General features: G+C 35.8%; 1 protein-coding gene across 1 annotated transcript; it reads left to right on the top strand.

Moving 5' to 3' along the window:
• The first annotated feature begins 1,054 nt into the window (after window positions 1-1,054).
• LOC138692874 (methyl farnesoate epoxidase-like) lies at window positions 1,055-10,212 on the top strand. Its single transcript, XM_069816180.1, has 8 exons — window positions 1,055-1,178; window positions 2,471-2,710; window positions 3,009-3,163; window positions 6,016-6,258; window positions 6,589-6,700; window positions 6,931-7,111; window positions 7,824-7,941; window positions 8,707-10,212. The coding sequence occupies exons 1-8, from the start codon at window positions 1,097-1,099 to the stop codon at window positions 9,028-9,030; spliced, it is 1,455 nt and encodes a 484-aa protein (XP_069672281.1). The 5' UTR covers window positions 1,055-1,096; the 3' UTR covers window positions 9,031-10,212.
• The last annotated feature ends 1,111 nt before the right edge of the window (window positions 10,213-11,323 follow it).

Raw genomic sequence — 11,323 nt, forward strand, 5'->3', positions numbered from 1 at the left:
GCTCAATAGGTCAATTCCTCTGTAATTTGTAGTTTTTGTTCTGTCATCACTTTTAAATATTGGACAATCTATTGCTATATTCTATTCTTCTGAGACATGTCCGCTTTTAAAACAGATATTAATAAAATCAAGATATACTGTATTCATGTAGCCTACTTTTTTATAATTTTATTATTTTTGCGACCTTTGATATTTTCTATATGATGAATGTAATCGAGTTGGCTAGTAAGATCATTTGTTTGGTGATTAAGATTTCGGAATTCATTGCTAGGTTGTAAAAATAAAAGTAAACAAGGTAATGTTTCAGTATCTTAGCCAAACAGCATATAAGAGCAACAAAAGTTACTGTACAACAGCAATTAATGATTTCACGACGGAACTTCGAAACAAAATATGTAACGAAAACGAGTTACGAGGTTTCTAAGCACGCAAGCGTTCGTAGAGGGTGGATTTGTTAAGAAATGTTGTCGAAGCGTTATGTGCTGATAAAACTGACTCCTTCAAATCAATATCTTGCCAAGAAACATTATTAAGTACAGTAGGTGTGTGAAAGACGATACGCAGCAACTTAATGGAAAAGGAAAACAATTTGATTACGGTATTATTCTATTGCATGCAAGGAAAATAAAGATATAACGGACACTCCCCATATGCTGGTATTTGTTAGAGGTGTGAATATTAGCTTCACAGTTAAAAAGGATATTAGACTATAGACGTTACAATTAGGCCTAAGCATTATACCACAAAAGTTAGCATCTTGTTCGGTAAGGTGCTGCAAGCTATTGATTTATTTCAGCTTGAAGGTGGTGGGCTATGTAAGCCTTACCTGCATTCGGGACAACATAGTTGTCGATGTCTCGATTTGGGTATGAAAAACAATCATTCTTGCAATTCACAGTGATGAAAGTTTCAAATCATAATAAATTGGCAGAAGATTGGATGTTAATGTCAGGGTCAAGACCCTTCATACTGCTAACCATTATGACGTCAGAAAATTCGTCTTGTAAATACTTTAATCAGCGAAACATTAAAGCATTTCGATTCAGAGCTGCGAAATCTGTCACGACTGCTACACAAATTAGCAGCGCTAGTAGACATGATAACTCTGGTGTTAGTGGCGCTTGCCGCCCTCTTCCTGTACAAACTCCTGATATTCAGACCCAAAAACTTCCCACCGGGTAAGTTCACACATAGGAAGAGCTTCGAGTGCCTGGCATTTGACTGAAGCGTTTTCTTAGCTCGTTGTGAGTCGCATGTATGAATGCATAGGTAGGCCTAGGCCTACGTATGTATGATTGCATAGGTAGTTCGTATGTATGAATGTAGAGCTAGGAGGACTACGTATGTATGATTCCATAGGTTAGTACGTATGTATGATTTCATAGGTAGTACGTATCTATGAATGTAGAGGTAGTAGGACTACGTATGTATATGATTGCATAGGTTAGTACGCATGTATGAATGTAGAGGTAGTCGGACTACTTATGTATGATTGCATAGGTAGTAGTATTTATGAATGTAGAGGTAGTAGGACTACGTATGTATGAGTGCATAGGTAGTACGTATTTATGAATGTAGAGGTAGTAGGACTACTATGTATGATTGCATAGGTAGTACTTATAAATACCTATCCATACATGTATGAATATAGAGGTAGTAGGACTACATATTTATGATTACATAGGTAGTACATATGAATGATTGCATAGGTAGTACGTATAGAGGTAGTAGGGCTACATATTTATGACTACATAGGTGGTACATAATGTATGATTGCATAAGTAGTACGTATGTATTACTGCATAGGTAGTACTTATTTATGAATGCAGAGGTAATATATATATATATATGTATGATTGCAGAGGTAATATATATATATGTATGAATGCAGAGGTAATATATATGTATGATTGCATAGGCAGTACGTATTATTTTATGAATGTAGAGGTAGTATGTATGTATGAACGTATGTATGTATGTATGTATGTATGTATGTATGTATGTATGTATGTATGTATGTATGTATGTATGTATGTAGTACGCATGTATGAATGCATAGGTAGTACGTATTATTTTTTGAAAGTAGAGGTAGTACGTATGTATGAATTCATAGGTAGTATGTATGTATGTATGTATGTATGTATGTATGTATGTATGTATGTATGTATGTATGTATGTATGTATGTATGTATGTATGTATGTATGTATGTATGTATGTATGTATGTATATTTATGTGTATTACTTATAATAATATGCCATAATAATCTTTTATATACGATGCAGTATTTTATACACGGCTAACGTTCTCTTACATTCTTTTGATCTGCATGTAATTTTTTTCCGTCATATCATTTTAACGCAGTACAATTACCTTGCTGTTTTGATTGTGAGAACTTTTTTAAGACACTTAATTGTAAAGCTTGGTGTGAGACTTACACTCATAGCCATATTACGGTGTTCAAATTACAGGTCCTCTATGCTTGCCTATCGTGGGGTCGGTGCCATTCATACCGTCACAACATGTTCAGTTCACCATGTGCGGCAAATGGAGGAAACGCTACGGACCTGTCGTGGGTCTCATGTTCGGTTCCAAGCCAACCGTGGCCATCGTCGAGCCGAAGGCAGTGCTGGAGGTTCTACGCCGGGAAGAGTTCCAGGGACGCCCTGACAATTTCAACTCGAGGGACAGGGCCTTCAACAAGAGGCTGGGTAATACAATATTCAACACAGGTTGCATACTCGAAAAAAGTATTGTAAAAGAATAAATTACAATAAATTTATCCACTATTCCAATAGTATCGACGTCATGTCCGCTTGTAAAAGTTCATAAGAATAAAAATATTTTATCTAGAATTTATAGATGATTAAATCTGCATAATACTCGTATGTATTAAAAGTTTGGGTTAGAATTTCGACAAGATAATATATACTATGAAGATAATTCCGTAATTAAATTATTACTTTATGCGTTGCATCACGAATTCGGCTGTTTTTTTTTTTTTTTCAGGATTCATCTTCACCGATGGTGCTTACTGGGTGGAGCAGAGGCGTTTTACATTACGTCACTTGAGAGATCTGGGATTCGGCAAGAAGAGCTTAGAGACTATCATAGTCGACGAAGTTGAACAACTGGTCAGGAAGCTACAAAGCAGCGAGACACAGGCACGTGAAACCAGACATGACACAATAATTCTGAACGAGTTAAAATTTTAAGACGTAGCTGTATTCCATGGAGTGTTATTCATATAAAATAATGCCACACTTCTCTATTAGCATGAAATATTTTCTCTAATAACGCTATTTATCTGCATAGCCGGACATGTCACTTTTTAACCAAAGAATAATATTTTAAATAATTTTAATAATCATTATAACTGGACTTGTAATATTATCATTGTCAATCATAAGTTGTCTTCTCCCGGTGCGGTTTAGGCGTTGTGGCCTGGTCTCAATCAATAGTTTATTCGGTAGTTCAAACTTCTATTTCGCTTAGCTTGAGAGTATAGAAGCTGCCATTATTCATCCTCTGTAAATGCGTGCTGTATCCAATTAATTCTGTATTCCTGAATAAATTTCAAAATTAATTGTTTATGTAATTAGCTATATTATCAATATAGCACATTATCTCAGATAATAGATATCATTTATAATACAGCATTATTGCATTACCAACATAGAATAATATCTCATAAAATGATTTATTTATCCACAATATAGAGAACTTAAAATTTTTAACATTTTTAAACAATACTTCAAATAACTCTATCCAATACCTCAGTCGTTACGCCATCAGCATGGAAGTCTCGTATAACATTTATTTATTTGCTACTTTATCAAAATTGAATAATGACTAAAGTAATGATATACATTTATAGCTAATGTTGGACTTCAACATTTTTGGCATTGATGTAGAACCTCAAATAGTTATCTATAATGCCGCACTTGTTACCTTATCACCACAGAATAGTGTGCCAAGCAGGGTGCGAATTAAGATTTCTTATGAGGGGAGGGTAGAATCCTAGATAGAGAATATTATACATAAAATTATTATCCTCATTCGATACGGCTCAACGCTTTGTTGCACTGAGTTGCTCGTCTTCTGATAATACAGAAATATTATTTTCTTTGCTTACTTTTTACTTCATAAAATACATATACTCGTATTAAAACAATTATATGCCTACTTTGTGAAGGGGAGATAGAATTAGTTATCCCTGGCAGGGATGTTAATATGAATTTATGAGAGGGCGATAACTTTCTAACAGGGGGGAAATCCCCCCTATTCCCCCCGTTAATTAGCACCCTGTTGCCAAGTAATGATAATCTTCTATAACGTGAGACTTCTTACATTACCAACATAGTAGAACATTATCTCAAATAACTAGGTCTAGATTCATAACAAATTTCGTGTTTTTTATGTTACTAACTTACAATATTATTTCAAATAACGCCATTTCGTATTCCTTAATTTACTAACATGATCTCAATCTATAATACTGGTTTTAAGTTATTATACGATATACGATTTGTATGAAATAACGATTATTCATCTATAATATTGTATTACTGACATGGAACAATATACTGCATCTCATTGCTACTCGTGTATTATCTGCACTATTGTACTTGTTCAAAATCTCAATGCTATTTATCTAAAACTAGTTAAGACTGTAAATTTAAGAATACCATACTTCATCGTTGCATTCATCTATTATATCTACTAAGAGATCCTCTTTCGAAAATTTGCATTAGATTCGTGTGAAGATTAGCTGTCGCAATAATGAAGTACATCTGTTACCTGAATTAAATTATACGTGGATGTGTGTATCAAAAGGAATTTGCGTAAGTAAAGTATATACCACCTGTATATCAGTGAAGTTTACAGGTATATAATATAGGGTTATTCGCGAGGAGTTATCACTACTTACGGAGCACATTATGTTATTAAGCATGTTTTCTTAATTTATTATTTAGGAAATATTAAAAATACATTATTATTATTATTATTATTATTATTATTATTATTATTATTATTATTATTACATGTTATGCCGAGGTATTTAAAGTATTTTTTTTTTCATAAAGACATGTAAAATATAATTTTTTAAGGTTGGTAGGATATTTTACACCCTTATTTCTCCAATGTTTGCTACGACAACCTTGACTATTTTCGTTTCCTCGCGGCACACTGGTACACCGGTTGAAAATGACTGCGATAAGGTATAAAGTAAAATATAGAATATAGCAATGTGAAATTTGGCATCAATTTGAAAATAAAACAATTTAATTGTGCTTTTATTCAGCGCAAAACAGTCAGATGTTACAATTTTTATTCACAACAGTTCGCAGCCCCAATTGCTCTTGGGACCTCTAGTGGGCCGAGGCCTTACAGTTGAGAATCACTACTCCACTTGAAGAAAACATTGCCACGTTCCTTTAAACTGTCGGTATGATTGTCTCAATATCTATCGTATTTCATCAACGTGTTACTATATTTAATTTTTTGTCTTTCTATCAGAACACATTTATGTTTAATCAAAATACTAATAGTGATTGTTGTGTTTCTTTCGAAACAAGGGCATATTTCATCAATATGCCCTTGTTGTGGTTCTATCAGAACTTTATCACGTTTCATTAATGAGCTAATACACTATTCTTGTTAGTCTCTATAACTGAGGTCATGAACTCAGGATTAATAAAACTGGTTATACGTGGCAGTTTTGGTTGTCTGAGAGCAAGATCATGTTTGTTATAATTCTCTCAGAGTGCAATAATATTTTATCATTGTGCTGAAACGTGATTATTGTGGTTCTGTCAGAGTAGACAAGTTTAATCAAGTACTGAAAGCGATTGTTGTGGTTCTCTCAGAGTGAAATCATATTTTATCAACGTGCTGAAAGTGGTGTGGTTCTGCGAACATGTTTGATCGAAGTGCTGACAGTGATTGATGTGGTTCTCTCAGACTACCATAAATGTGTTATTAGCTTTCTGAAAAGTGATTATGTTTTCCTCAGACAACGGGCATGTTCGGGCTGCCGTCCATCAACGTACTGATGGAGGTTCTGGGCGGCGTGCGCCATTCTCACACGGACGCGGAGTTTAAGGCGCTTCTGCAGAAGATCACCAGGCTGTTCAGAACAGGCAACCCATCCGGCGATATTCTGGACGTCCTCCCCTTCCTACGATTTTTCATGCCACGACTGGCGGGGTACAGAGAAAGGAAAGTTGGCACTGTAGACACACAGAAATTCTTTAAGGTAAGTAATATGTTGTTGTTTTCTAATGCCAAGCATTTGACAATAAAGTCATTTGACCTCTTGCACTCCAATATTTTTCAAAGATATTGTCACGGTCAGCCACTGAAGCATAGATTTTGAGGTGTTCCGAATCCATTTCTCGGTTTGAGTTGCAAAATGGGCAGTTAGGGGACTGTATAAGCTAAGTAATATAAAATTTTATATCAATCCTTAGTAAATTAAAATCTCCGTAACATTTCAGAAGATATTCCAATTTTAACAATAGCTTTTTTTTTGCGATCTAATTGTAAATAATTTACTTCTGCAAAAAGTTTACTCATATTTTTGCAGCAAAGCATTCGGGAACACATGGAAACTGTTGACGAAAATGACCCAAGGGACTTCATTGATTTGTATTTGATAGAGATGAAGAAAAACAACAGTATCAACACCACGTACACAGGTAGGATACATTTTTATCTGGAATAATATTGTAAACTGAAAAAAGAAAGAATTTCCTATCAACAAAATTCATATTCAAGTGTTAACTTTTCTTCAATTTAATTAGGATTACACGAATGTTGGGATGATTTGGTATTGAAACATTCAGAGTCAGAAATCGAGTATATGGAATAAGAAATCACGTGAAGGGAATTTACGAAGCAATAAACATGAATTATTGCTCTGTTGTAGAGGACAGTCTGATACTGATTCTTCTGGACCTGTTCTCCGCGGGAGCGGAATCCGTGGCCAACAGTCTCGATTACGCCCTGCTGTACATGGTTTTACACCCCCACGTCCAAAAGAAGTGCCAAGAAGAGTTGGATGCAGTGGTGGGACGCAGCAGAAGACCCTCTCTCGACGACAAACCCAAGTAACTCATTGTAATATATCTAAATAGCCTATCTACAAGTCAGAAAAGAAAGTAAATTATCTCCTGCAAAGTACAATGCGTTTCAGATTCTCTGCATCCCCATACGCGGAAAATGTATGCTCTGGAAAATCGATATCTGGAATGTAACACCGCACATCATCGGTAGCACTAATTGTAAGAAAATTAAAATAGGTATCAATTTTGCAGTTCAATACAAATTTATATAGTGATTATTTTTGTAAATTATCCATTCTCTGAAGTATACACAATTCTCATACATGTTGAAAAAATCCTTTGTAACACGCTTAAATTCCTCTCATATAACTGAACGAATTTCCCTGCAAATATTTTTCTTTCTCCTCTATGATTCATGCCGCAAGTAATGGAAATTCTTTGACCATTTCCTGAGCACGTTTTAATTATGCCGACTATATTTCTCATAATTCGTTATGAATAATTTTGCTCGCTTCTAGACATTTTAAAATTACTTTTAGAAGCATGAGATATTCCAAAATTCACACTCACTGGGTAACTATGCAATATTATAACTGCACGAGATGTCCAACAGTTCTGAAGCACTGATCTTGACTGTAAAAAGTTACTTCTCGTAACCCCCGAAATGAATATCTCCGCCAATGAATTTCCCGTGAGTTACATACATTAGTCTACTTGGTCTACGATTTTATTTTAATATTCGTGATATGTGTTGCAGCTTGCCCTACATAGAGGCCACTTTAACAGAGGTGCTGCGGAGCAATCCCATTGCACCACTGACTCCTAATCACCGCTGCATGGCGGACACTAAGCTCCATGGCTACGATATCCCCAAGGTGAGTCACTCTATTCAAAACCGGTGATATTCAAGAATAGAACTCACAGAGATTCTGCTCCATTTTGCCAGTCTTTCTGGTTAGATGACGTCAAATGAGTCGATGACAATCAGCGTATTCCGAATCTCACCGGTCCGGTGGCATCAATGATGTCACGTTGCAGCGAAATAATGAACAAAATGCTGAAAGGATCGATGGTTGTCATGGCGACTGTACAAGTTGTTGTCTGTGCTACGCTAGCAAAATTTTGCGAAATTTTCGTACTCCCATCTCGTTCAAAGAAAAGAGAGCATAAACAATTTATTTCTTGAACCGGTAGTAATAACTGGTCCGTTGACATGTTCGCTCATAAGCCATTAACATATTGTTTTTACGTTGTGCTCATTACAAACAATACAGCAGAACTAAAGCAGAACACACCGCCATGACACAACAGTGCACGATGTTATTCGTCTGCTAATTCCCGCCCTATACAAGAACCAATCAGATTCATTGATGGCGGCTGACGGAGACTGCTACCACCTCTGCAAGTTGATGGCACCGGTGCGACACCGGTGGAGCATCAATGACGTTATCGGTAGAATTCGGAACACCGTGATGCCATCGGATTGCTCACCGGTGAGATTCGGAATACGCTCAATGGAACGATGGTAGAACTAATGTTTGAGAAACTTCTTAGTCTTACTTTCTGTTGGAATTATCACGGGATTTCCTATGGATCTGGATTATTTACTTGGTGTTACGAGCTGTCTTGTCATGTTGCAGGACTCCACGGTGTTGGTGTGTCTGTGGGCCGTCATGTCGGACCCCGATCACTGGGGTGATCCACAGGTGTTCAGACCCGAGCGTTTCTTGGACTCCCGCGGCCGCTTCGTGCGCGACGAGTGGTCCATCAACTTTGGCCTCGGAAAGCGCGTGTGCCTCGGCGAGTCGCTGGCCAGAAGCTTGCTCTTCATCTTCTTCTGCACTATGATGCAGGAGTTCAACTTCAGCGTGCCGGAGGGCGATCCTCTGCCATCCACCATACCACAGCCGGGCTTCACTACCGCCCCACGCCCCTTCCGCATGACGGTCAAGCAGAGAATGTGATGCACGCAGTAGTTCAAACGTCAACAAGACTCAACGCATGTGGTGTAGTTATAACATCAGAACGTACAATCGTACAATTTGTTGCATTTAAAATTGTAGTCAACCAACGACTTACTACAATAACGTAAATAAACATGAAATACTGATGTAATGCAGTAATAAGTTCGTAAGTTGATAATGGGCTGTGGGTCTTAAAAGTATTGAGTGGTAACTTAGTCCTTTTTACTGTTACGGCATACTCTTTTTATTGTAGGAACTTAAAAAGGTCTTTCTGAGAATGTCGTACAATTTCGATTTAAATTAAGTTCAAACTATATTTTTTGAAGTGACATATTAAATAACAATATCTATTTCGTAACAGACGTTCAACTATTAACTAGCAATTGTAATTTTTTGGTCAAACTGCCATTTGGAGACCAAAGTTACATTTAATTTTACTTTTTACTTTCACTCGGTTTGTTAAGTCATTCTGAAAATGAATGTATTGTAAGTTCTTTATTTTTAGCATCGAAACAGCAGCTACATTTGGAGCACAATAATTAAGCAGTTGCTAGAGAAAAGCATTCTTCCACTAGCCCCGTTTAAACATTTATCCAACAATAAGGGAGCTCAAAGGAAAGAAGTCCAGAAATCGTCTTCGGCAGCTAGCTCTCATCATCCTCACCTCACTAGGACATTTGCCATTTGCGTGAATTCAGATAAGATATAAAACGATAATTTTTTAAAGGAAATAAAGCCTGCAGATTTACGTCATGAAAAAGAACTTTGGACCTTAAAGCAAATTCATTGCTAAGGCTATTCCTATCCTCATGTCTCTGAAGGTTAACGTTTTGGTCAGACCGCGATTGAAACTACAAACAAGTGTAGGGACGTCACGTGACACAGCAGTCTTCTGGCAGTCAAACAACAATAATAATAATAATAATAATAATAATAATAATAATAATAATAACAACAACAACAGAGAAACGTAAATGTAATAGGCCTTCTAATGCCATATCGTTTAAGAATGTAAAATGAAGACTATCACTATAATTAATTTATATCTTCATTTAGAACATGAAGAGAAGACAACTGTCAGCATATTAACTTTTCTTATTAACTTTTTTTTATCTACTTTCGTAACGGCTAGAATTAAGATAATTTTGAAAAGCACTGGGAATAAATATTTTTAGCTTTGAATTTGTCTGAAGAAGTTTTCTTTTCAAGGTATAATTATGTAAATGGACATTAGTTTCCCCGAAATTTAGAGATTTGGAGCCATACTGCTTATTACAGTTATCACTTTACCTCTTCAAAGAAACAGAATTAAAAAGGAATGATAAAACCAAGTTCGGCTAAAGAACGAGTTTATGTTACTTTCTCAAAAAGACCCATCAATTATTTTCAATCTAACTTAATGTTTAATGAATACTTCTCATGTGCACTATTCCCTATAACACTGACTTGTAGATAGGCCTACTGTATGAAAGAGATCAGTCCAATAGCTAAGGAGATATTTGTAAAATATAAAATAAATATGGTGACACAATTCAACTGCAAATAGATCTCAAACACAGAACAAATTTTGGTTAACCGACATTAAAGCAAGAGAATCTTAAACTTGAACCATTTTCCTGTATCTAAATTAGCTCCTCTATGTCTTCTGCATTACTGAAAACCATATGACTTAATATTTTGGTGTTATTTGCCATAGCTATTTTTAATTGTGCCAAGTCTGTTTTGATAGTTTTATTTTTTTTAGAATTTATTCGCATATTAAAGTCATATTTTCTCGGTTACCTTTGCCATGCAATTTTAAAAAAATTCACAGTCAGTGAAGGGTTTCATTGACCGAGCAATGCAATAATAAGCTAACAAGAAGACTATTATTGTCTTTTTGGCTTGCAATTTCTGTTGTTAATGTACACTTTTGCCCTTCTTGTAGCGATGTCCTATCCAAACTCATAGTAATGAAAAAAGGTAAGTTATGAGTACAGCGCGGACTTTTAAGCATTGAAAGCTCAAGTACTTATTATTACTATTATTATTATTATTATTATTATTATTATTATTACTATTTTAATAACAAAACGTAGGTCTATCTCACTAACCTGTGATTTCAATGTGATCTGTGTGGGCTGATTGATAATATCGTTGTATATGGTATTATTTTACTTCAAAAATGAGTGTGGCTGTGTCTGAGGCAGAGCGGTGGATTTTAAGGAAATACGTATCGACAGATGTAGACGAGATCTTTTGTTTGGGACCAAAACTAGGGTACTGTCACATCGAAGTCGCGAGATATAGGCCC

Source organism: Periplaneta americana, chromosome 17 (genome assembly GCF_040183065.1).
Source record: "Periplaneta americana isolate PAMFEO1 chromosome 17, P.americana_PAMFEO1_priV1, whole genome shotgun sequence".
Classification (NCBI taxonomy): domain Eukaryota; kingdom Metazoa; phylum Arthropoda; class Insecta; order Blattodea; family Blattidae; genus Periplaneta; species Periplaneta americana.

What these genes read in the sequence shown, in the direction of transcription:
- LOC138692874 (XM_069816180.1), top strand. Translation starts at nt 1,097, where the DNA reads ATGATAACTCTGGTGTTAGTGGCGCTTGCCGCCCTCTTCCTGTACAAA. An exon ending in TACAAAGCAGCGAGACACAG is followed by an intron (nt 3,164 to 6,015) that starts GCACGTGAAACC and finishes TGTTTTCCTCAG; the next exon opens with ACAACGGGCATGTTCGGGCT. An exon ending in ATGGCTACGATATCCCCAAG is followed by an intron (nt 7,942 to 8,706) that starts GTGAGTCACTCT and finishes GTCATGTTGCAG; the next exon opens with GACTCCACGGTGTTGGTGTG.